General features: G+C 49.8%; 1 protein-coding gene across 2 annotated transcripts in view; it reads left to right on the top strand.

Moving 5' to 3' along the window:
* The first annotated feature begins 8,701 nt into the window (after window positions 1–8,701).
* BICD2 (BICD cargo adaptor 2) overlaps window positions 8,702–26,500 on the top strand; it is a 54,937-nt gene continuing 37,138 nt past the window's right edge. For both annotated transcript variants that reach the window (XM_057548843.1, XM_057548842.1), the window contains exon 1: window positions 8,702–9,051. In XM_057548843.1, the coding sequence (XP_057404826.1) occupies window positions 8,812–9,051 (240 nt within the window). In that variant the 5' untranslated portion in view covers window positions 8,702–8,811. The remainder of the gene's footprint in view (window positions 9,052–26,500) is intronic.

The following is a 26,500-nucleotide window of genomic DNA, read 5'->3' as shown; positions in this document are numbered from 1 at the left end:
TTGTAAGGATTAAATAAGATAAAGCAGGCACATGAGAGCAACCAATGCATTCATTTAAAACAAGAAGTAGGGGCTTCCCTGGTGGCGCAGTGGTTGAGAATCTGCCTGCTAATGCAGGAGACACGGGTTCGAGCCCTGGTCTGGGAAGATCCCACATGCCACGGAGCAGCTGGGCCCGTGAGCCACAGCTGCTGAGCCTGCGCGTCTGGAGCCTGTGCCCCGCAACGGGAGGGGCCGCGATAGTGAAAGGCCCGCGCACCGCGATGAAGAGCGATGAAGAGCGGTCCCCGCACCGCGATGAAGAGTGGCCCCCACTTGCCGCAACTAGAGAAAGCCCTCGCACGAACCGAAGACCCAGCACAGCCAAAAATAAATAAATAAATAAATAAATAAATAAAATTTAAAAAAAAAAAAAAAAACAAGAAGTAGGTCGAAGCAGGAGGTCAGAATTCATGTCCACTAGCAGGGACAGTCACCTAGAAGTCAAGTGGCACTCAGATGATAGCCATTCAGAGACAGGTAAATGACTTTTTTTTTTTGTCTTCTCATGCTTTATGAAGATAATATCATTACAACATTAAAACACTTGAGGGCTTCCCTGGTGGCGCAGTGGTTGAGAATCCGCCTGCTAATGCAGGGGACACGGGTTCGAGCCCTGGTCTGGGAAGATCCCACATGCCGCGGAGCAACTAAACCCGTGAGCCACAGCTACTGAGCCTGCGCGTCTGGAGCCTGTGCTCCGCAACAGGAGAGGCCGCGACAGTGAGAGGCCTGCGCACCGCAATGAAGAGTGGCCCCCGCTTGCCACAACTAGAGAAAGCCCTCGCACAGAAACGAAGACCCAACACAGCCATAAATAAAATAAATAAACAAATAAAAAATAAATAAATAAAAAAATTAAAAAAAAAAACACTTGAAATTTTTTATCTTAAAAATTTCACAATAGACCCAAAAATCAAGAGCATAATGTAGCACCCACCCAGCTTCAACTACCATCAACAACTTCTGCAATTTCATTATCCTCATCTCCCCTTTTTTCTGGAGTATTTCAAAACAAATGCTAAACATCATGTTCTCCACTTGTACATACTTGCAGGTGTATTTACATCCAAACAGTCATTTTCCTACATAATCACACTTTCCTTTATCAAAAAATGTTTAAAGAAAAATAATTCCCCATACTCCCATTACTATTTAAACCACAGTGATTCCACTTCTCTTCCAGTTCTGCAGGAAGTGTGCAAGGCCCAGCTCCAAAGTTCCAAGCACAGGAACTCTCTCTTCTGTTTCTTCCCCCTCTTAACATTGTATCATGTTCAGTTCCATGTAGCCCCATTATCTTAACCAGGGGAGCTGGGTGAGTTAATATACCTTTAAAAATACCTTACAGACCATTTAGCTCTTATGAACATTGATGCAAAAATCTTCAACGAAATACTAGCCAACCAAATTCTGCTGCATATTAAAAGGATTACACCATGACCAAATGGAATTTATTCCCAGAATGCAAGGATGATTCAACATATGAAAACCAACCAATATATCACATTAACAGAATGAACAGGAAAAAAAAACACACATGATCATTTCAATTGATGCAGAAAACCTTTGGACAAAGTCCAACACCCTTTCATGATAAAAACACTCAACAAACTAGGATAGAAGGGAACTTCCCCAACATGATAAAGGCTATATATGAAAAATCTACAGTGGACATCATACTCAATGATGAAAGACCTAAAGCTTTCCCCCTAAGATCAGGAATAAGACAAGGATGCCTGCTTTTGCTACTTCTTTTCAACATAGTACTGGAAGTTCTGGCCAGAGCAATTAGGCAAGAAAAAGAAATAAAAGGCATCCAAATTGGAAAGGAACAAGTAAAATTATCTTTGTCCATATCTTATACATAGAAAATGCTAAAGATTCCACACCAAATAAACACACCCCAAAACCTATTAGTGCTAATAAGCAAATTCAGAAAAGTTATAGGATATGAAATCAACACACAAAAATCAGTTGCATACACTAACAATGAACAATCTGAAAAAAATACTTAGAAATTAACTTAACCACAGGGGGTAAAAACTTGCAGACCGAAAATTATAAAACACTGCTAAAAGAAATTAAAGAAGATGTAAATATGGAAAGACATTCTGTGTCCATGGACTGGAATACAATATTGTTAAGATGTCAATGCTACTCAAAGCATTCTACAGATTCAATGCAATCCCTATCAAAATCCCAATGACTTTTTTGCAGAAATTTTTTTAAAAATCCTAAAACTCATATGGAATCTCAAGGGACTCCAAATAGCCAAAGCATTTTGAAAAAGAACAAAGTTGGAGGATTCACACTTCCCTATTTCAAAACTTACTTCAAAGCTACTGTAACCAAAACAGTGTGGTACTGGCATAAAGATAGACATACAGACCAGTGGAAAAGAAATTCCAGGGACTTCCTTGGTGGCACAGTGGTTAAGAATCTGCCTGTCAATGAGGGGACATGGGTTTGATCCCTGGTCTGGGAAGATCCCACATGCCGCGGAGCAACTAAACTACTGAGCCTGCGCACTAGAGCCCATGTGTCACAAGTACTGAGCCCACACACTGCAACAACAGAAGCCCACACACTCTAGGGCCTGTGTGCTGCAACTACTGAAACCCACGCACCTAGAGCCCGTGCACCACGATGAAGAGTAGCCCCCGCTCGCCACAACTACAGAAAGCCCGTGTGCAGCAATGAGGACTCAATGCAGCCAAAAAAAAAAAAAAAAGGTCCACATCAAAAAAATAAAATTCAATTAAAATTAAAAAATAAAAAGAAGGGCTTCCCTGGTGGCGCAGTGGTTAAGAATCTGCCTGCCAATGCAGGGGACACGGGTTCGAGCCCCGGTCTGGGAAGATCCCACATGCCGCGGAGCAACTAAGCCCATGAGCCACAACTACTGAGCCTGCGCGTCTGAAGCCTGTGCTCCGCAACAAGAGAGGCCGCGACAGTGAAAGGTCTGCGCACCGCGATGAAGAGTGGCCCCCGCTCGCCACAGCTGGAGAAAGCCCTTGCACAGAAACGAAGACCCAACACAGCCAAAAATAAATAAATAAATTTTAAAAAAAATAAAAAATAAATAAAAAGAAGAGTGTAAAAAAAAAAAAAAAGAAAAAAGAAAAGAAATTCCAGAAACAACCCCTTGCATATAAGGTTGATTGATTTTTGACATGGGTGCCAAGACCATTTAACAGAGAAAGGACAGTCTTTTCAACAAATGGCACTGGAAAAACTGGATATACAATATATGTCTGAACCCCTAAGGCCTGGCACAGTTTATCAAATGAATGACATTTGGGTCAAAGACTCATCCTACGTTACACAATATGAATACGTGGGGGATGCCATGCCATTTACTCTGCTGTCAGCTGAGCTAAGTATGCCTAGGCAGGGAGTCACCTAACAGGGGATGGCTTTGCTCCTTGGTCTACAATCAGATAGCCACAGGCAGAGAGGAGACAGGATTCCAGGAGGAGGAGGGGCTTTTGTGAGCATGCAGAGCTCCTGAGCAAATAGCAAAAAAGGGAACCTAATAGCAAATAGCCTTTGAGCAAGTAGCTTTGGTAGCAAAAAAGGCTACCAAAGGGGCCACATCTAGGCCAGGTCCCAGCCCGGACACTTGTGCGCATGAGCATCCTGCCCCTTTGCCCTGGATGGGAGGAGTGGGGGACCTGGAGCCTTTGCTTATGAAGGTAGAGCGGGTTTCTGAGAGGATATCACTTACGTTTGCCCCCAGCCTAAGGGTCACCCAGTCATTCTTGGCGGGGGGGTGCACCATGGGCACCCAGCATCCCAGTCTGACAAAGGCCTTCATTCTCCCATGTCTTACATCCTGGCGAAGGGTATAGGGTCCAGGGAGGGGGGATAATAAGGACAGCCTGGTCTCCACTGAGTCCTGAGCCCCTGCAGGACCCTGGCTGGAGGCCCTGGTGTGTGGGTCAGGAGACTGCTGAGGCCTGGTCAAGGTCCCTGCCTCCTGGAGCTGACATTCCAGGAGGAGACAAAGGTGCAAACGTGAATAAGCACAACATGCAGGATGCCACGGAGGAAGATAAAGCCAGGAAGGGGAACAAGTCAGGAGGGCAGAAGGGCCACTTCCCAGAATGTGAAGGGTCTTGGGGGGTGACTGCCGTAATTAGGCTTTGCCTCTGGGAGGGGGCTATGATCTGAAGTTTTGTGCCCCACCAAATTCACACATTAAATCCTAACCCCCAAGGTGATGGTGTTAGGATGGTGGGGTCTTTGTGGGTGATTCGATCATGAGGGTGGAGCCCCCCTGATAAGTGGCCTTATAAAGAGACCCCAGAGAGCTGCCTCACCCCTCCTGCCATGTGAGGACACAGTGAAAGAAGAGGAAGCCGGTTCTCACTAGACACTGAATCTGCTGACACCATGGTCTTGGACTTCCAGCACCTTAAGAAATAAATATCTTTTGCTTATAAGCCTCCCAACCGTGGTATTGTTACAGCAGCCTGAATGTACTAAAGGAAAGAGTTTTGAGCTGAGGGGGTGTGACTTGCCTTGGGTCTAAGGATCCTACTGCTGCTGTTAGAGAAAAGATAGGGTGAGGGGGCTGGGGGAAGGCCAGTGAGAAGATGACTACAATAGTCCAGTTGGGAGGCAATTGGGTTCGAGCCAAAGAGGGGGCAGTCAGGAAGGCAGGAGGCCAAGGCTAGGTCTGGATCTGTCGTTTGCTCACAGATTGACAAATCAGATGGAGGGTGTAAGAAGCCAAAGGTGATAACTAAGGATTTTGCCCTGAGCCTGTTTTCTCATTTGTAAAACATGTAGCATAAGCCCCACATCCCGGGGTATTGGAAGGACTCGATGAGATGATGGAAGTCAAGTACCTGGCAACGTTGGAGGCCCAGTTGGAGCCCAAAAAGCAGCAGCCCTGCTTCTCTTATCTTTGCCAATCCCCTATTCCAGCAGCCTGACTGGCCACTTCCTGTGCATCTTCTGGGTCTCCATTAAGGTGTCACATCCTCAGGGAGTCTCTTCCTGATGACTATTCCAACACTGTCACGCATCATGGCTCCTCCAGTGACAGGTCCTCTGTCCCCAGCACCTATAAGAGTCCTTGCCTGTCCCCTTCCACCACCACCCTGTCTCCAAGTTCTAAGCTCCGTGGTCAATGCCTGCCTGCACCAGATTCCCACAGCCTTTTCTCTTCTCCCTCCTCAGGCCAGCCTCATATGAAGGCATGGAGTTGGGTGGGGGTTTGGAGTTTGGCCAGCTTGGGTCAGAAGGGGCCACCAATTCTCAGAGCATCTTCCTCTTATGTTCCTTCTCCCTTCTTTTCCCTAGCATCTCTCCCACTTAGACTGAATGGTGAGCCTAGGCCTGAGGGTTTCCTAGGACTTGGGACTCTCAGTGCTAAGACAAGGACAGACAGGCTGATTGGGCATCTTACTCCTACTGTGATTGAATGCCCTAAAAATTATTTTTTAATTTTGCAAGTAAAATTATGACATATTCTCCTCATACAAATAAAACATTAAACCACTAAAAGGAATCAGGGCTCCTTGGAGAAATGGCTGATTCCAGGTCTGGGCCCAGAGTACAAGATGATCCTGGAACAACTTTGCTAGAATGTAAGAAAATTCTCAAAAATCGTGACATGTTGAAAGGATACAAAGCCAGCTGGTGGAGCTCCCACTGGCCCAATCTGCCACATTTGAGCATCTAAGTGAATATGGAGAGAAATGGATTATAACTCATTAGGTAAAATAAGAATCTACAGATCCATACCACTAATGAATGTAATATCTTCCCTAGAGTACAAAGTTAGTAAGTGCAAAAGGAATGATGGAAATAGAAAAGAATAGTCTGATATATACATTACCAAATATAAAATAGATAGCTAGTGGGAAGCAGCTGCATAGCACAGGGAGATCAGCTTGGTGCTTTGTGTCCACCTAGAAGGCTGGGAGGGAGATGCAAGAGGGAGGAGATATGTATATGTATAGCTGATTCACTTTGTTATACAGCAGAAACTAACACACCATTGTAAAGCAATTATACTCCAATAAAGATGTTTTAAAAAAATAATAATAAATAAATATATAGAAAAGAATAGTCTGGTAATAATTCCTTTAGGCAAGAAATATCAATGAAAACTAGTGAGTTAAAAGTTTAAGGAGCTCAGCCTAAGCCGTTTTGTGATCTAATCCTGGCTACAATGCTTGCCCTTGAACAGGTCTCAGTAATTAATGATCTTAAGGGAACAAAAGAATGCAGAAACATTACCTGCTATCAGGCAAGAGAAGCAACAATAGCAAAGATAATATATCAGTTGTGAAGATTGGCAGTTATCTTTCAGTGGTAAAGGTTAGTCTGAAGCACTCAACCACCAGATCAACCAGAACCTAAGGGATGATGATGTTGACCTTTTCTGACCCTGGTGACTTCAATCAACTAAAGTTTGGATTCTGTCAACTGTCCAAGCCCCTTCAAGAATATGCATGTACCCTCAGCTTAAAACTTCCCCAATTTTACTGTTCTGGGAGATGCCGCTTTAGGAAAGATCCCCGGTGTTCTCCTTACTTGCTGCAAGTAATAAATCCTTTCTTCTCCTGATTAAAAAAAAAAAAAAAAAAGTCTGAGAAGCTCATATAACTCAATTATCAAAAAAACAAACAACCCGATTAAAAAATGGGCTGGAAACTTGAATAGACATTTTTCCAAGGAAGACATATGGATGGCTAACAGGCACATGAAAAGATGCTCAACATTGCTAATTATCAGAGAAATACAAATCAAAACAACAGTGAGATATCACCTCACACCTGTCAGAATGGCTAGCATCAAAAGACCACAAACAACAAATGTTGGTGAGGATGTAGAGAAAAGGGAACCCTTGTACACTGTTGGTGGGAATGTAAATTGGTGCATCCACTGTGGAAAACAGTATGGACGTTCCTCAGAAAACTAAAAGTAGAACTACTACATGATCCATTAATTCCACTTCTGGGTATATATCCGAAGAAAATGAAAACACTAATTCGAAAAGATACAATGTGCCCCAATGTTCATAGCAGCATTATTTACAATGGCCAAGATATGGAAACAACCTAAATGTCCATCAACAAATGAATGGATAATGACAATGTGGTGTATACACACACACACACACACACACACACACACACACACAAATGGAATACTATTCAGTCATAAAAATGAATGAAAATTTGCCATCTGCAACAACATGGATGGACCTAGAGGATATCATGCAAAGTGAAATGAGACAGAGAAAGACAAATACTGTATGTTACCACTTTTATGTGGAAACTAAAGAATAAAACAAACTAGTGAACATAACAAAAAAGAAACAAGACTCACAGATGTAGAGAACAATCTAATGGTTACCAGTGGGGAGAAAGAAGGAGGGAGTGGCAGGACAAGGGTAAGGGATTAAGAAGTACAAACCACTACGTATAAAATAAAGCTACAAGGATATATTGTACAGCACAGGGAATATAGTCAATATTTTATAATAACTATAAATGGAGTATAATCTTTAAAAATTGTGAATCACTACATTGTACACCTGAAACTCGATGTATTATAAATCAAGTATACCTCAATAAAAATTTTAAAAGCTTGAGTGACGGGATATTTGCAAAGTCTGAATTGTCTTCTCACAGGATAGTATCAATGATTACAAAGGAGTATCCAGCAGCATCCGGGCCATGGGTTTGCGAGTCTCCTGACAGGATTCTGTGAGAATTTAGCACCACCTCGTTGATATTCCAGCCAAAGTGCATAACCTAATGTAACCGTGGGGATGCACCGGTGTGTACAACTCTGGCCTGCACGCCTCAGAAAGGTCAAGGTCATAAAGACAAAGAGGGAGAAAGTCTCCCAGACTGAGGACAGTAAGGACACCTGACTGCCATTTGAGGCGTGACCCAGGACCGGGTCCCGGACCGGAACCATGCTACGAGGGTAGGGCAGGGAAGCGATGCTGGATTCGAGGCTCCGTCAGTGTCGGCGGTCCTGAATTGGATCATCGTAGGGCGCATGGAAATGCCTAATTCTTAGGAAACACGCACGAGGCATTTCGTATTTAGCTGGGGCGAAGGCGTCTCTTCCGCTAGCGGTTTGACCATCTCTCCCACTGATTACGTCCTGGGCTCCGCAGGACTCGCCCGTCTGAACCGTCGGGTTATAGTCCCCACCGCCACCCGGCCCGCCGTCCCCCCGACGCTCCGAGCGCTCCACGTGGGGTGGTTCAGACCGGTGGCCGGCTCCACCCAGCCCCTGCACAGCGTAGTCAGCGTGCTCCCCGTGACCCACCGCACCACCTACCCACGCCTCGCAGGCCCGGGGGCGGGCACCGGAAAACACCAGTTTCCGGCTCCGCGACGGCGGATGCCCTGGCCAATCACGGGCGGGGGTGGGCGGGCGTGTGGAACTAAGGGCCTTGTAGTCGGCGCGCTGGTGGGACTACGACCCCCACAATGCTCCGCGCGGCAGCAGCGGAGGCTACAGCATTGGAAGGGGCCTCCCGGCACGGGACGCGGGCCAATCATGGGTGGTGGAGGACGGGCGCTGGGCACGACGGGCCTTGTAGTTGCCGCGGGCGGGACTATGGCCCCCACAGTGCCCCGCGCGGCGGCGAGCTCACGGCGGCTGCGTGGCGGCGGTGGCCGGGGCGCCGTCGGGTTGGGCGGCGGCGGCGGCAGCGGCGGCGGCGGCGGCGGCGGTCGGGAACCCGGCCTGAGCCTCGGAGCGAGTGGCGTGACTCCGGCCGTGGTCACCATGTCCGCGCCGTCCGAGGAGGAGGAGTACGCGCGGCTAGTGATGGAGGCGCAGCCGGAGTGGCTGCGCGCGGAGGTGAAGCGGCTGTCGCACGAGCTGGCCGAGACCACGCGTGAGAAAATCCAGGCGGCCGAGTACGGGCTGGCAGTGCTCGAGGAGAAGCACCAACTCAAATTGCAGTTCGAGGAGCTCGAAGTGGACTACGAAGCCATCCGCGGCGAGATGGAACAGCTCAAGGAGGTAAGGAGCAAGGGCCGCCGGCGCCACGCCCTCCGCGACCCCGGCCAATCCCGACCCCGGACCCGGACTGACCTCAGCACTGACCCCAGAGCCAGCCCTTGACCCTGGCCAAGACTACCCCCGAGCGGACCCCCAACCGGCCTCCGACGCAGGCCAAACAGACCCCTGACCCCGGGCCGGGTCGACCCCCCAGCCGACCCCTGACCCCAGGCAGGCCGGACCAGCACCGGGGCGCCCAGGGTCAGTGTGCCTGGCCGGCCGGGAGGCGGCCCTGCGGCGGGTGGCGGGCCCCAAGTGTGGTGGGCGATGCGCGTTCTAGAAACTCTGGCCTCCGCGGCAAAGGCTGCGGTGGAGCCGTGTGGTCAGCCTTTCTGCTACTGATGGCAGGTATCGGGCACGGTGGGATGGCGTCCTTTGCGGTGTTTGACTTTCCGAGTGCGGGGGATGGGGACGTGGGATGGATGCAGGTGACCGGCTGGGAAAGACCGGGCGTGTGTCTCCATCGTCTCCAGGCACATCACCTCCTTTCTCTGGGCGCAGCTGCCTTCAGAGGTTTCAGCGCCGGGAGACCAGCGAAGTCGGGGGCTTGCTTTGCATGTGTTCATCACAGCTGGCGGGGGTACCCCACAGTCCCTCCCCATGCTCAGCTCGCTGACCACCGCACTAGTTACTTCTCTGTGATACAGTGCTTCTGTCCACTTCTCGTCCTGGTTGCCCTCCCAGGCCCTTCCCTGAAGTTGGGGGACAGGTCTGTGGGTCTTTGTCATGGATAAGCCTTGTGTCTCCTGTGTGATTTTTACTTCGGGGTGAGCAGGTTAGACCCCCAGGCTGCCAAAGAGTCTTGCAGCGAGAGAGCTGCGCAGTCCTGCCGTGAAGTAATTCTCTTGGGTGATTTAAGCACCATTTTCTCTCAGTCCTCCTTGCCTCCCCAGCCTTGTTGTGGGGGTGGGGAGGGAGAAGTTGCTTCCTGGGTAGAACACCCAGGTTTGGATCCAGGTCTTGCCCTTTGCTGGTGATGTGGCTATGAGCAGGGACCTTAGCTTCTCTTTCTGCAACATCCCACCCAGAAAGGATTCGTCTGAGGCATATTTAAAAAGCCTGGACAAGTTGTTAAGTATCTAGCCTGTCAGTGCCTGAGATAGTCTGCCTCTTCCCTACTTGATTCTTATCTTGTCCAGGTAGGCTCCTGGCCCTTGTTCTCAGGATCCACCATGCTCGCTGCTTCCTGGACTGCCCACCTCCCAGCACCCCGCTCCCAGTGGCCTCAGGAAGGTGCCTGGGCTATTTCAAGCTTCCGTGTCTCACTGGGGAGACCAGTTGGGTCCCCTTCTGATAGTGCAGGGAATTAATTCATGAAGGTACTTAAATCTGTGCTTGGTGGAGCAGGTGCCCTGTAGAAGACAGATAGGGGTCCCAGGGAGGGTGGCGGTGGAGCTCATTCGACCCGAGGTCTTGTGTCTGTCAGCAGGTGTTGGTGCCTACTCCAAGCCAGCCTTATCTGGCACTAGATCTACAAGAGGGGTGACATGTAACCCCTCTGGCAAGGGCCTCATCTTAGTGTGTGGGGTAGGGGAATGTGCCCAAGATGGAGGGATTCTGAGGGGGCCTTGAGAATATGGAGTGGGAGACCTTAGGCTCACCCTCTGCAGCTCAGAGGTGAGCCTGGTCTTCCCTAGCCTCTCCCCTCAGAGTTCATAGTGAGCTCCCACTGGCAGCATGTGCAATCCCCTTCTGTGTTCACAAGCTCGAATTCACGTCCGCTGTAAGAGCAGACCAGAAGGGAAAGTTGCACAGGAATTAACCATTCCCTGCTTAGGGACCTTTCAGTTGTCAGCGTTTTACTGTCACAGACATTTGGCCAATGTAAGAATCTTGACTCAGTTTTGTGGCATGTGTCTGGAGGATGGGTCCCCAGGGGAATTGGGAAGAAGGTATATCGGTCTCCACAGGTGTTCTTCAGGTGGCTGCTTGCTTAGTTTGATGTTACCGCCTGGCTCTCACACACACTGGCCACATGGCCTTGGACACATTGTCCCACTGTCCTGAACTTCAGTTTCCCTCATTGTAGGTGGGATAAGAACAGTTCAGCTGGAAGTCTCAGCAGAACTAGAGGAAGGTGCATCAGAGCCTCAGTAGATGTTGCCAGAAAGCTCACACCAGTGTACTCAAAGCCATGTCAGCACAGGCTCTTGTCAACCTCTCGTAATTCTTGTTATTGTTATACTTGGAAATATTAACTCTTATTTTAAAAATCAAGATTTAAGGAGACCATATCTGTTGGGTCTTTTTTAAATTTTATTTGTTTTCTCCTGTAGAGCGATGAGCCATCTTCATTCTTTTAAAACTTTATTTCTTTAACTAAAGTGGGTTCAGTTACTAACAAATTATGCTACAAACAGAGGAGCCTGTATTCCTGTTGAGCATTTGTAGATAATACTGTCTTAGAGGGAGAGAAGCTGGCTGGTCTGTCCCAGGTGACTGGGTTGTGACCAGACCTGAGGGAGGGTCCTCTGGGGGGCCAGTGGCAGTGGTGCTGGCCCTGCAGCCTTTCTCACTTGGTGAATGTATGTGTGTCTGTGTCCTACTGACACCATGGTGTGCGGGAGGAAGGGTACCCACTGGCCCATTCTGCCTAACCATTTTGCTAGTGATTGAGCTTGGCTTAATAAGGGCCCTGTCTGTCCCAAGTTATGCTGTGCCCCCTTCCCCACCGTGGTGACAGATTTTGGTCAGCCATGTGATGCTTCCTGTCCTCAGTAGCCATGGAACATCTCACTCTGTGTCCTTAGCTGCAGTTTGAAAAGGACAGGTGTACTGCCCTTTTCAAGACAGTTCCTGCCTGCTTGGCTCAGGCAGGTACCATGAGTGAGTGGTCCTTGTAGGCTGGGAATGTGAGGGCTGGAGGGCATGCCCCAGGCAAGTGGTGGGGGTCCTGGTGCAGTCTCAGCCCCACCCTCACTTGGCTCCCAGAGAGAGCAGGAAGACAAAGTCTGCATGCCCTTGCTGACTTATGTGCTACCTCAGGATCTTGTCTGTGCAGTATACTTATATCCCAGGGAAGCCGAGGGTGGAATTTGGTGAGCTGAAGCCTGTCACAGGCTGGGACTGGTGCCTGGCACACAATAAGTGCTTACGCAGTACGTGTGTGTTGGCGGGTGTCATCAGCTCCTTCCTTCCCTCCACCTCACCCAGGCCTGGATCCCCTCCCTGCTGTCCCTGTAGTCACCTTGTCTCTGCTCCTTGTTCTTGCAAGGTCTGGAGTGGCCCCGCTGCGTGTCCCAGAGGGCGGCCTGAGCCTGCTGCCTGGGGCCTCTGGCCTGGCTCAGCCTGCACTGCTGTCTGCATCCTGGTTGCCTTCACTGCCCTCACCATCCCTGCCTCTTCCCAATCTTGGATCTTGGAAGCCCTGCCTGCCCTTCAAGGCCTGGACACTTTTCAGAGCCTCCTCTGGACTTGCCTGAGCCCAGCTCCCAATACCTGGGTATCCCTCCATCCTGCAGGCTCAGCGGCTGCATGAACAACTGTGGCAGAGCTGGTGGGAGCAGCTGCTCTGTCCTCTTCGCTTCCTCCTTCCCATCCCTCTTGTAATTTCCTCTCTCAGAGGATGGGGAAACCAAGGTAGGGATGGGTGTGAGTGATTGAGGAAGGTCCAATAGCTCAGACCAAGTTGGAAGTTGTTTTTGGGTACCAGGTTCCTGTCCAACTCTGTGTAGAAGTTCCGGCCATGAGCTGGCTTCACAGAGGAGAGTGGTGTGAGGGCTGCCGCTCAGGCCTCACGCCGGTTGGTGAGCTGTTCCTGCCATAACCTCCGCAGGCCCCACCGACTCCTGCAGTCCTCATGCCAGCCCTTGGGGTCACCACCCTGTTATGTCTGTTGTACTGCTGGGGAAACCGAGGCATAGAGAAGCTGAGTTTCACTCAAGGCTCTGAGCCTAGGATGCCTGTCCCCAAGAGAGCAGGCACCTGTGGAAGAGGGAAGGGCAATTGGAGGCCTCTGTGCAAGGCCCATCCTCCTCAAGTGTTTGTTTTGAGACAGGAAAAGTCCTGATTTGGACTAAACCCTGTGAGGATTCTGCTCATCTGATACCACCCTAGAACTTGGAGCAGAGAGCCATTGGGGGTTGGGAGACTCTAGGAGACCTGTGGGCCTTTCAGGGCAAGCTGTGTGGTGGTCTGCTGTCAGCATGAAGAAGCCTGACTTGTGGTGGAAGTTGGGTTCCAGGGAATCCTGGAGGTGCTGAGATAGCCCTGCTCCCAGGGGTCTAACAGCTGGGAGAGGCAGCTACCAACATCCAAAGGCAATGACCACACGCCCCACTGTGGCTGCATTGCTGGACGCTCCCCACTTTCCTGCCTGCAGAGCTTGTGTCTGGCAGGGCGCTGTGAAGCAATCTTGAGGGCTCTTCCATTTTTAAAAACTCCCAAGACTCCTGTGTCACCTGGCATTCTGTCTTCCTGCAGGGCCTGGGGGTTAAGCAGCTGTGTACCTCAGTGTTCTCAGGGTGTGGCTTTGGACGGGTGGTTGGGCACACTGTGAAGGAGCTGCTTTTCCATGGCTGGTGCAGGAGGGAGGCCAGGCCGAAGAGTGGCACTGCCTGGGCAGGTGAGGAGGTACTGCACGTGCTGTCCAGGGCTGTGGTTTCCACACTTTGGCTCCAAGGGAGCAACTGGACCCTTCCTGGGCCCTCAGGAGCTGTGTGGCCCTGGAGGAATGGCTCTGCCCTCAGGATCAGGCTGGTGTACCTGGGGCACTTGGGCAGGTAGTGGCTGAGGCTCCTTAAGTTTGAGCAGCTGCCTCAGAGAGAGCCATGGCCAGGTAGACACAGACTCCTGCTGGGCCTTCCCACCTCAGGGACCCCAACGCCTTACTGTGAGGGAGGAGAGATCAGTTTACCCTTGTCAATTTGGGGCAGCCAACCCTCAGTCAGACCTGCTTCTCCACATCCGTGCACTGGATAAAGGGCCACTACACACGCTGAAGATAAAGAAAGATTTGGTTTCTTCTTAGACAGCGAAGTGAAGGTGGCTAGCGGGCAGGGGCTGGCCAGGACCCTGCAGGCTCTGATGGATGAGACTCTCCTGGGCCCCAGACCCCATATTGTCCAGTGTTTGAAGTGTGGCCCCTCAAGCTGTCCCCCAGAGCCGGAGAGGGCCCAGTGTGACTGCCCAGCCGCTGTCCTGGGCATCAAACCTTTCTGTCCCAGCCCTGCTCTGCCATGGGAGGTGGACTGACATATGGGGCTGCAGGGGCAGGGTGCGTCTCGGGGACATGTGGTGGAACAGGCAGTCCAGGCTCAGGCAGGTGATGGCATCAAGGAGGATCGGGGCCTGGCTTCTTCTTTAGAGCTTAATATGTTTTAAAAAATTGTTCATTCACTTTAAGAACGTCAAAATGTAGAAATGAGCATGTCTCTGTAGGAATTATGGAGTACGTATGGGTAACTACCGGCTTTTTCTACTTGCCAGTTTTTTTCTTCCTGTGTATGTATGTGAGATACATATGATCTATAAAAACTAGAAAGTGCTTTGAGCATCTATAACTGTTGTTTTAAAAAAGACACAGAGTTTGGTGTTACTCTTTGAGTTGCAGAAAAGTAGGTTTCATACAAGTGGTCGAAGACATGGAGGTTTCCATGGGTTTGGAAGGTTCTGTGCATTTCCAGTCTATTGTTGTATCATGTGAAATAATTGTCGTAGTTTGAGTTTTATGGGTTTGCTTTTTTAAGGCAGTTTTTCTGCACTGTTCCCCTCCTAAAGGTCTTCCATCTTTAGGGGAAGTTTTAAGCATAACCAGAGCAGAGAGATTGGCCTGCATGTTTTTGCACCCACTTTGGCAGCTCCAGCTTTGGCAGCCTCCGTTCTGTGCCTCACTTCTACTGTAAGTACATTGGTGTGTTGTGTTGAGAAATTAATCTGTGATTCTGTTTTTTTATAAAAACAGAATCACAGATTAATTTTCATACCTCACAAGATTAACAGTGACTCTTTTTTTTTGGAGTCTTCCCAGGCTATTATTTATTTATTTATTTATTTATTTATGACTGTTGAGTCTTCGTTTCTGCACGAGGGCTTTCTCTAGTTGCGGCAAGTGGGGACCACTCTTCATCGCGGTGCGTGGGCCTCTCACTATCGCGGCCTCTCTTGTTGGCGGAGCAGAGGCTCCAGACGCGCAGGCTCAGTAATTGTGGCTCACGGGCCCAGTTGCTCCGTGGCATGTGGGATCCTCCCAGACCAGGGCTCGAACCCGTGTCCCCTGCATTGGCAGGCAGATCCTCAACCACTGCGCCACCAGGGAAGCCCAACAGTGACTCTTTAATGTCATCTTCTATCTGGTCAGCATCCGGATTTCCCTATTTGGCTCATAGTCGCTTTACAGTTGTTCTGTTTGCATTGGGAGCCAAGCAGAGTCCACTTGGTGCCCCTGGCTGAGGGCGCCACTGCTTACAGGGCCTCATGTGACCATCCTGAGGCTGCCCGTCCTGCTTCCCCACTGGCAACCTGGAGTAGCTGTCCCCGCCCCCGTGCAGGCCAGGCACCTCACTCTTGTCTTGTCTTTCCTTTTTCTTTTTTAAGAAATTGGCCATAGTGCTACCTTCAGCTGATACATGGCCTTGCCCTTGCACTGCTGGGTCATTGTTGCCCATCCAGTTCATTAGCCCAGCTTTTATTGTGCCACTGAGGCTCATGGTCACCTGTCAAGTGTATTCTGACTGTGATGCTGAGAGGTGTCCAGCTCTCGCTGAACCAGGAGGGAGGAGCTCTCTTTGTCCCAGTTCCATAGGTGAGGATGCTGGGGCTCAGAGTGAGGGCTAACGTCCCACACTGTGTGCTAGCAAGGCTTGACATGATCTTGAGTGGTCCTCTCCCTGGGCCTTGGTTTCTTTGTTTTAGGCCAGCACATCCCTGAAGCCCTGGCAGTGGACCAGATTCTCCCTCAGTGATGGTGTCAGGGCAGGCCTGGGACCTCACCCTTCTAGCTCCTGGGGTCCCCTGGGCATTCTCCTCCCACCTTCCCCCTCACATCCTGCCCCAAATGCTCTGCAGGGGTCCAGGCTTGTCCACCAACCTGAGAGATTCCCTGGGTGTTGTAGAACCGTGGCCCAGGATGATCAGAGGGGATGTAGGCCCCTGGAAGTTGCTGCGCCCAACAGTCATGAACCCAAGGCTGTACCTAATGTTGCCCCATTGCCGGTTTGGAGAGGCTGGGATTGCAGTGAGTGCAGCAGCAGCTGACAAGCAAGTCTGCATTCTCATCAGCACTTAGTGTTGTCGGTTTTGTCATCGTGGCCAGCATGGTGAGGGAGAAAGGGTGTCTCAGAGGGTTTGATTTATTTCTTATGGGAGCAGTCAGTTCTGCCATAACACTGATTTTGAAAATGCAAATTTTTTCCAGAGTGATTGATATTTGAGGGAACAATATGAGCATAATGAGAGTTTATGTGTGATTTTGTCCTCAGAAAACACCAGGTGAACACAGAACCTGCACCCAGTGACCCACCCACCTGCATCTGGTGCGACTTTCCATCTCATTTCAGAAGGCCTGCTTTCCCCCTCTGGAGACATCATATCCACGGGCAAACCTCAGGGTTTTGTCAAGATAAAGTGCCATGTGTTGCAGCATTTATGTGTTTTTAAACTACCTGACACTTACAAAACTGTGCTGCCTTTTTTCATTAATTTAAAAAAATAAACTACTTTAGATCCCCTGGCTGAGGTGTTTGTTAGGCATCTCCACTTCAAGGTGCTCTTTCATCCTTTCCAAACTGCACAGCCACCACCCTAAGGAGGAGGCGGGGGCGGGAGAGGGTCATGCTCACTGCCTTGAGGGGAAGCAAGAACATACATTATTCGGAATTTTTCCCCATGGGAGACATGTCTCTTCCCAATTTATTTGTTTATTCATCCATTCATTTATATTGGTATGGACTCACGGATATTTATTTTATATTTGGGCTTTATTTTGTTACTCAGCTTGTTACAGCTTTGGCCCCTGGCAGCTCTTTCATTTGGCTCCTGTGCCCCTTCAACATACCCATCATTGTGATTGTTTCCTTCCTTCCTTCCTTCCTTCCTTCCATCCTCCCTTCCTCCCTCCCTCCCTTCCTCTCTTCCTTCCTGAGAGCCTCTTTACTTTCTGGTGCTACAGGGTTCTCCAGAGTCATCCTGTATGTTCCCTGCCCCAGTACAAGAGTAAGCATTCTCCAAGGAGTCCTGGTTCCTTTTATTGGAGGATGGTATTAGAAGCCAAGATCTGGGTGCTGGGTGTTTGTTGCTGCTGGAGTGTCCCTGCTTCTAGGCCCTCTCAGCCAACAGAGGCAGGAGATAGATGTGGCCCACATATACACACACATCTATAAACATTTCTAGATGTAGTCACATGTATTTATATTAAGCTGAACATGAGTTCCTACTGATGTCTCCAGCTCTGATCTATCACCACGTAGATCATTCCCACCACCTCCCCTTGCTTATCTGTATGTAACCTCCCTCCACCAGTGAGACACCTGGCTTCCGCATCCCCCACACAGCTACATGGAATTGTTCCATTCCAGCACACATCACAGTAGTGTCAGAACTGTTGACCTATACCTCTTTGTGAAATAATTTATCAACTAGAGTATAGTGCTCACGTGCCATTCTTTTTGACTTCGGTCTTATATACTCCACTGATTTCCAAATACATTACTTAAGCAAGCACCTTATTTGCTATCCCCTTCAGTGAGGTGGTTTCATCTATCTGTAACGTAGTTAGATTGTTTTACCACATTCTGTGTTCCAGCCTAGGATCCCCATACCTCATAAATGATTTTTTTTTAATTTTTATACATTAAGGTTCACTCTTTGTGTGGCAAAGTTATCTGGGTTTTGACAAACAAGTAGTGTCATTTATCTACCATTACAGTATCATACAGAATTGTTTCACTCTGTTAAAAAAAATCCCCTGTGCTTTATTCAACACCACTCCACCCCAAAAAAAGAACCCCTGGCAACCGCTGATCTTTTACTTTCTCCATAGTTTTGCCTTTTCCAGAATGTCATATAACTGGAATCATATAGTATGTAGCCTTTTCAGATTGGCTTCTTTCACTTAGCAATATGTTTTTAAGATTGATCCATGTGTTTTCATTGCTTATTAGTTTCTTTTTTTTTTTTTAAATCACAGAATGATATTTCATTGTTTAGATGTACCACAGTTTGTTTATCCATTCAAAGTGGGCATCTTGGTTACTTCCAGCTGGGAGTGATTATTAATAAAGCTGCTATAAAACATCCATGTGCAGGTTTTGTGTGGACATAAGTTTTTAGCTCCTTTAGGTGAACACCAAGGAGTGTGCAACTTGCTGGATCACAGGGTAAGAGTATGTTTAGTTTTGTAAGAAACCGCCAAACTGTCTTGCAAAGTGGCTGCACCATTCTGTATTCCTACCAGAAATGAATGAGAGTTCCTGTTGCTCCACCTCCTCACCTGCATTTGGCATTGTTACTAGAGTAGGTGTATAGGGGCATCTCATTGTTCTCATTTGCATTTCTCTGCTAACATACGATGTGGAACATGTTTTCATGTGTTTGTTTGCTGTCTGTATATCGTCTTTGGTGAGGTGTCTGTTCTGATCTCTTGCTCATTTTAAAATTGAATTGTTTGTCTCCTTATCGTAGAGTTTTAAGAGTCTTTTATCTATTTTAGATAAAAGTCCTACTTTGCAAATAAATAACCCAGTCTGTGGTTTGTCTTTTCATTCCCGTAATAGTGCCTTTCACAGAGCAGTTTTTAATTTTTTTAAATTTATTTATTTTTATTTTTGGCTGTGTTGGGTCTTCGTTACTGCGAGCGGGCGAGCGGGCTTCTCATCGCGGTGGCTTCTCTTGTTGCGGAGCACGGCCTGTAGGCATGCGGGCTTCAGTAGTTGTGGCTTGCAGGCTCTAGAGCGCAGGCTCAGTAGCTGTAGCTCACGGGCCTAGCTGCTCCACGGCATGTGGGATCTTCCCAGACCAGGGCTCGAACCTGTGTCCCCTGCATTGGCAGGCGGATTCCCAACCACTGCACCACTAGGGAAGCCCGAGAAGTTTTTAATTTTAATGCCATTTTGCTTTCATGTTAAGATTGTCCTCACCAAACCCAAGGTCATGTAGATTTTTTGCCTATGTTTTTATCTAGAGGTTTTATTAGTTTTGCATTTTATATTTAGATCTGTGGTTCATTTCAGGTTGGTTTTTGTGAGAGGTATAAGGTCTTTGTCCAGGTTCATTTTTTCGCACGTGGATGTACAGTTGTTCCAGCGTCATTTGTTGAAGAGACTCCTTTCTTTATGGAGTTGCTTTGCTCCTTTGTCAAAGATCAGTTGGCTGTATACGTGTGGGTCTACTCCTGAGAGTTCTGTTCTGTTCCAATCATCTGTGCAATTATCCTTTTTCCAACACACCGCCCTCTTGAATGTACGTTGCTGATTTTACTAGGTTTCTGTCTTTTTATGTGTTAATGGTGAATCTTTCCCTTAAGCCCTGTGGTTTTTGTTATGTGACTCTGGCACACCTGACGGGGATCTGCTGGCCTAGGTCTTCAGCCCTGGGTTGGCAGCGTTGGTCCTGGTCATCATCAATTGATAGTCCTTTTTTTTTTTTTTTTTTTTAAATCTTGAGAAAAAGTAATAGAATGCAAATTGTTAAAAACAAAAATCACTAGTACAGTTGGTTAGATTTTTGATAGAAGATGAATGTGATACTTCTCTGTGTCTTTGTGTCACTGTTTTTAAGGTGGTCCATGAGACCTTCTGTTTGAGCAGCTCAGTCAGAGTTGACTTTACTCCTGGGAAACCACCCAGAGAGCTGCTTGACTTACTAGCCTTATGCATTTGACCCAGGCAGTAGTTAGGGGAGGGGTGTGGACTCAGCCACTGCTCAGACCTGGGATTGGGTCCCACTTGGGCATTTACTAGCTGCTTGCCCCACAGGCAGAAGCTGGTGGCTAGGTCCCTCCAAAACTGTGACAGACACATCCCCATCTTGGTTTCAGGTACCTTCACTATTATTTCAGGTGCTCACCACCCTATGTGAGCCCCTTTCCAGCCTGCCAGGCCTCTAGGTCTGGCCCTCTTCTCTGGTGCTAGGGTCAGACTCCACCCCAGAGATGCCCGCCCAGCCTTTCCCTATGCCAGCTCTGACTCTTTACTACCTTTGGAACAGGTCTGTAGGGACCCACAATGGATTTATGGTTGGTGTGGGTGGTGTTTACATGCCAGGCCGCCAAGTCTGCATCTCTCGCAGACTCTCATTACCAAGCACACCTCTTTTTCCTCATGCTCTCTCAGCATCAGTGTCTCACATCCACTGTGGGATGCCCCTTTGTGCCTGTACTGGTTGAAGTCTGGAACACATCTCTGTTTTCAGGACCCACAGGAGCCTGTGAGGCTTTGGGGAGAGGGAGCATGCCTGGGCCAAAGGCGCAGGGCGGAGGGTCAGGTCCTGACGTGGCACTTTCTTTGGCTGTGATTTGCACAGTGACTGCTGCAACTTAAAGCAATGTTGGTGCTGTTGTGATTGGGCTGAGAAATGGCCCCGGGCAGTCTATTGGAGGGTGTCCAGGATGAGTCAGGAGTGTTAGGCTTTCATGCCTGAGCTATGATGAAGTGAACCATGTGTGCGTGTGTGTACATGTGTTCACATGTGTGTGTGTCACAGCACAGGAAGGATCCCTGCAGGCCTCACTCTTCTGGGTGACCTCGATGTGTGCGGGTTGGAGGGGCGAGGCTGGGAGACCAGGTGCCTGGCTTCAGTACAGGGTCTCAGCCGCCCACCCTGAGCCTCAGGTTCTCACCTCTTTTCATGAGCAGTGCAGCATCCTTGGTTCCTCGGGGTGTGGGAGTCCTTCATGACAGGGACTTACCCTGCCAGTGTGACTGTGACAGAATGCCAGACATGGGGGACACTTGGCTCCTGAGACCCTTTATCTCATCATGGCTACAGCTGCTGACAGGCCCTCTGCCTTCCAGAGCCTCTTAGGGCAAATGTGAGAATTGAATCATCATTGCAGCCCATGCCCATACATAATTCCATTGGCTCCACTCTCGTCTCTAAAGCTGCAGACCTCTGGGTTCTTGAAGGGACATGGCCTGAGTTACAGAGCCTCTGGCCACTTGCTGACTGTGAGGCTTGCTGGATGTCCCTTCCTAAATGGGGCTAATAACATGAGGACATGTGTTGAGATTAGAGATGAGGTGAGAAACCACAATCCACTCTCCTGGTGTTTCCAGCCGGGTATAGTCCTGGCTGCTCTGCCTATCAAATGTCTTCTGAGGCTTGGGATAGATGGGAGCTGGACAGCTCCCTCGACTGCAGGCCATTGAATAGAGGTTTGTGTTGAGTAGCCAGCTGCCTCGGAAGACAAGGGCTTGTCCCCAGGCCCCAGGATTGACAGAGGAGCCAGGGTCTGTGGGGAGTGCCACTGGCTACAGGGCTCAGCTGGCCAGAAGCCTGTCTGCTGACACTGGGGCAATTAGAGTGTAATCTTCTCTAAATGGCACCGATTCTGGCTAAATCCCTCCTGCTCAGGAGTGGATTCCCAGTTTTCTAAAAGCAGCTTAGCGTTTGGATGCTGCCCAGGGCAGCTGGGGTTTGTGGTTGGTGATGGGATGGATGTGGGCCTGTGGGACAGACGTGGGGGTTGGGGGCGATCCCTGTGTGAGTACCACCCCTTGGGGCCAGTTCTTCTGATCCCTACAGCCAGTGTGCAGGTGCTCTGATGGGAAACTGAGACAGGAAGCCACACAGTGGGAACGGCAGTCCAGTGGAGAACAGCTAACACACACGTGCCCCTCCTGGGCCTTTGGAGGGAGTCTGGGACAGAGTTGGGCCCTTGGCATGCTGATCTGATGGATGAGGCTTGTTTGCTTGGGCAGGGTGTATGCAGGTGTGCTTGTAGCCTCTGTTCTGCTCCAGTTCCCAGGTGGAACCCTCATCCCCAGGAGGCCCCCATCCTCTCCTGCAGGGGAGATCTGTGCAGCCTTCCTCAGCTCCTCCCTGCCCTCCTGCCAGGTGAGGCTGCTGGGAGCTCCTTGGAGCCCAGCTCCACCCTCATCCCACCCCGCCCGTCCCAGCTCTGGGAACTACTTTGCTGCAAAGAAGAAAAGTTGTTTTTGGAGTGAGAAGCCCTGTGGTGCCATTCGGGGGAATCATCTGACCTTGCTGAACCTTGGTTTGCTCACCTGTGAAATGGGAGTGATAAGTTTCTACTTTGCGTGGCTGTTGTGAAGATCAGATAAGATTCACACCCACCTCGGTCTCCTTTGGGGGGTAGCCAGGCCTTCCCAGGCTGCCTCCAAAAATGTCTAGGGGCCTGGGGCCATGCCTGCCACCACCTGTCTGTTCAGGAAACCTGTGAGCCAGGGAAGAGGGAGTGGGTCTGGGGTAGGTCCTTCTTGGAATGGAAGGTGGGAGCAGATGAGAAGAGCTGGCTGAGGGTGGTGAGCTGAGTTCTCCCGTGGAGTGCATGGGGGGTCCTTTTGTGTGGGTTTGCAGGTCTCTGAGGGCCTGCGTAGGGAATGGGTCTGTTTCTGGTTTCTCAGCTGGCTTGGGTTCCCTGGGAAGCTCATGCAGAGTCAGTGTGGTGTATTGAATTCCTGCACGCCAGGGTCACCTGGGAGCTTTCAGAAATTCCAAAACATTGGCCACACCCAGAAGGATCAAACAGTTTCAGGGTGGGACGTGGGCATCAGGAGATTTCATGTTTCTGGAAGGATCCCAGTGGGAAGATGCATGTGGGAAACCTATCACGTTACTGCAGCTTATGCTAGGGATCTGAACCCTCCCTGGCCACATGGGTGGACTCTCATTCTGTACTTCTGCACAGCTACAGGATTTATCCGCATCTCTCCACCTCAGTGCACAGTGGGGGCCCAGGAATGCCCTTGGCTGTGTCCACGTGCTGGCGGGAGGGCCTGCCTCTTTGTCTGCTTCCCACGGCCAGGTCATGGGCCACTGGCTACCCTGGGCTGGCCCTGGAAAGGACCCCTCTCTGGAGGTGTGCATGAGCCACAGGCAGACCCAGGTAGAGGGGTGAGCCTAGGAGCCATTCCTGCTGCCAAGTCACTGGGGGTGTGTCTCCTGCTGGCTAGGGAGGAGCGGTAAAGAGGAGATGCCTGCAGGGCCCGCTTCCCAGCTCCCGCAAGCACCAAGCCTCACCTAGCACCCCTACCACCTGTCCATTCACTGGACCTTCTGTCCCTGTCCACCCACTTCTGGTGTGGGCCTGTCACCCCCTTGCGGTGTCCCCACATCCTCCCTATTCTCCTGTCAGTCCGCATATATTTACTGAGTGCCGTTCTCTTGCCGGGAGCGGGCTTGCCCACTCCAGGCCTGTACCCCACTCAGGAGGCACAGGCCAGGCATGGGGTGCCATAAGGTGCACCGCTGCTTGCATTCCCACAGGCCAGGCCCACCCTCCTTGTGTGAGAAGCCACCTCACCCCCACTGCCCTGGCCTGCACTATGTGTCCAAGGGGTTTGAACCCTGCCTCCCCCCAGCCCAGCTCTGTATCTGTGAACTCAAATGGTAGAGCACCAGCCCTAGGATGGCTTTCTGTAGGGAAGGTGGAAGGTCCCAGGGTAGCCCCTGACACTTTTTTTGCCTGTCCCCTGCTGTCTCTGGGGCTGACTACCCGGAGTGCCCCCCCAACCCAGGCCCCCTTGACCCCTGGTGACACCCTAGGTCTGAGATATGGCCTGATGGGGACCCAGTGGAGATGTCACGGGGCTCTGTTCAGCCCTCCAGAAGGTTCTGTTCTTGTGTGTGAGCTTGGCATGTCATCCTCCCTCCCCACCTTGGTTTCTCTTCCTGGAAGCTGCTCCTGGCCAGTTCGGTCTCACCTACCTGTCGGAATTTGGGTGATTCACTGCGAGGCGAAGCTGAGCCGCTCTTCCAATGGCGGACTGCATTGTTCAGGTACGCCTCTGACAGATGCTTATGGAGTGACAACTCTGGCTGCTGCCCAGATGATTCTATCTGTAGTCAGCTCTTATTTTAAAATTGGGGCATAATTCACCTATTACAAGACACAGAGTTGTTTGTGCTCCTGTGGCTGCCCTGCCTGAGGGTCGTCCTCACATGCCTTCCAGCCCACCCCATCTGAGACAGCCCTGCCTACCTTCTGCTGCAGTGATTAGGTTCTTTTCTAGACTTGCATATTGACGGGCTGCACCCAGGTGGCCTTTTTGTCTGGTTCCTCTGAAAGGCATCAGAGCTGTGAGTGAGTGTTGGTGGTTGCTGTTCTCTCTGAGCAGCAGTGCCTGAGTCGTACGCCTGAGTTACCAACACCTCCCCTTGGAGGACATCAGGGTCACCTGTGCAAGGCTCTGTGTGGACCTGCATTCTCAGTTTCCTCGGTGATACCTGAGGAACAGAACTCACCTCCTTTTGTCCAGGACAGATACACACAGTTGGCCACCCTGGTCCCTTGGCCAAAAGGCCAGCTCCTCTGCGGGCTCTGCCCCTTTATTTAGCTAGTGCTTGACGATGGCAGGGCTGTGCCAGGAGGGAGGTAATCTCCATAAGTCATGTGAAGTAGGACCAAGGACCAGCACGACCAGCCTCAGCCAGATCTGGGGATTAACAAGCACTGCCCCAGTAAGCTGGAACATTCCAGATTCCAGGCTTGAGACTGGCAGGGCTGACTGGCAGGTGGGCCTGTACTTGGGAAGGTACATTTCTGGCTCCTGGTGTGATTCTTAGGTGTGGGCAACTGAACAGCAGAGTCATGGGTCCAGGTGCTGGTTCTGCCTTCCAATCTGTTATGCCTGTTTCCTGCCTTTTCTGGCAGTGCCACCTGGGAAGTCATATGGAGTAGCTTGTTCTCAGAGTTCAGTCTCTTACCTGTGAAAGGAGATCCCTCCTGTGAGAGAAGCTAATGGGCTCATGTTGACGCAGATTGTGAAGTGCACAGGCCTTGGGTTATTGCCCGCCCTCCTGGGCCTCTCCCAGCTGGTTCATCTCTTCCCTGGACTTCCATCCGAGCTGGAAGAGGGGCCCGGGAAAATGGGCCTTGGAGCCACTCTGTTTCTGGGTGCTGTGTGATTCTCAGGGTCTTTCTCAAGGACATCTGTCCTGGATGCATCCTCATTGATTGCCAGCTCTAGCGCTTTTTATGCCCCTCTCTCCCTACCCCATCCGGTCCCCCATCCAGGCTGGTACTTTGTAGCTGTTGTAACTTATTTCTCTCCAGTTGCCAGCAAGACTGTGTTCCTGTGTGGGGCAATTGGAAGCATATGGCCCAGAGTGAGCATGCAGTCCATTTTTTGGTCCCATTTCCTGGCTGGACCTTGCATTCTTATGTCAGGTTTTTGCTGAAGTGCATTTATGGAAAATTGATCTCTCATTGTCTCTCTGATACCTTCTCTTTCATTAGTAATGAGTAGTTGGTCTCCCTGGGCTGTATTCAGATCTGGGGTACATTTGGTTTGGGTTTTGTTAATCTTATAACTGTAATTACATACCGTAAAACGCACAGACTTTAAGTGCATGTGCACACCAACCCTGGGCACATTTGTATCCTGCTTCCTGTTCTTTCTCATCACCAGGAGTGGTGGTAGCTAAGGTTCTGAGCATCTCACCTCTAGCATTGTACATTTAGATAACATTGCAGATGTTGCATCCTTTTCAATGGTTTGATTCTATTTCAGTATGCAGCTTCATAAATCATTTTGTTTACTTTTTGAGATATAATTTACTTCCTATTTATTTTTAAGCCCTATTTTTGATAGTTTTGACAATGGTTAAAATTAGTTTTTATTGGAGTATAAAATACAGAAACTACACAGATCATACTTTTACAGTTTGATGTTTCCATGCAGCTCCACAGATGGAGCAAGGAGCACGTTGTCAGCATCCCAGGGACTGTTCTCTAATGCTTGTCCAGGGTTAATAATTCAGACACTGCCCCATAAATTGATCTTACCTGTTTTCGACTTACTATAGGCAGTCCTACAGACCTTGGGTTTTGTGTGTTCACTCAGCATTTTCTATCTAGAGACACTGTTGCCTGAATTTGCAGATTGTCGGCACTCATCGCTGGCAGGGTTCCATGTGGATACACCATGCTTCCTTACCCAGGTTTGTGCTGTTGGACTCTGTGCCTCTGTGAGCATGCATGTAGATAGCACCCAGGGTGGGCACTGGCATTTTCCATGTTAAATTCTGGCCTTTCTGATCTGTTTGTCCTAGTCGCCATCCTGGTGCTAGTTTGCACTTCCCCGTGGACCTTTCCTGTGTTGACTGCCTATTTGGAAACCCTCTTTTGTGAGGAGCCTGTTCAGGACCTTTACCCTTTTTTCTGTGGGGTGTCCACTCTTTTCTTCCTGATGTGTCAGAGTTCTTGATATATTCTGGACATGGATCTTCCTGCCCTCCAGCAATAGTTCTGACACTGGTGCAGCAGAAGGAGCTGGTGTGAGGGGGTAGGGAT

Source organism: Balaenoptera acutorostrata, chromosome 6, assembly GCF_949987535.1.
Source record: "Balaenoptera acutorostrata chromosome 6, mBalAcu1.1, whole genome shotgun sequence".
In the NCBI taxonomy this organism is placed as follows: Eukaryota; Metazoa; Chordata; class Mammalia; order Artiodactyla; family Balaenopteridae; genus Balaenoptera; species Balaenoptera acutorostrata.
Note: the sequence above shows the minus strand (reverse complement) of the source record. Positions and strands in the feature narration are given on the sequence as shown.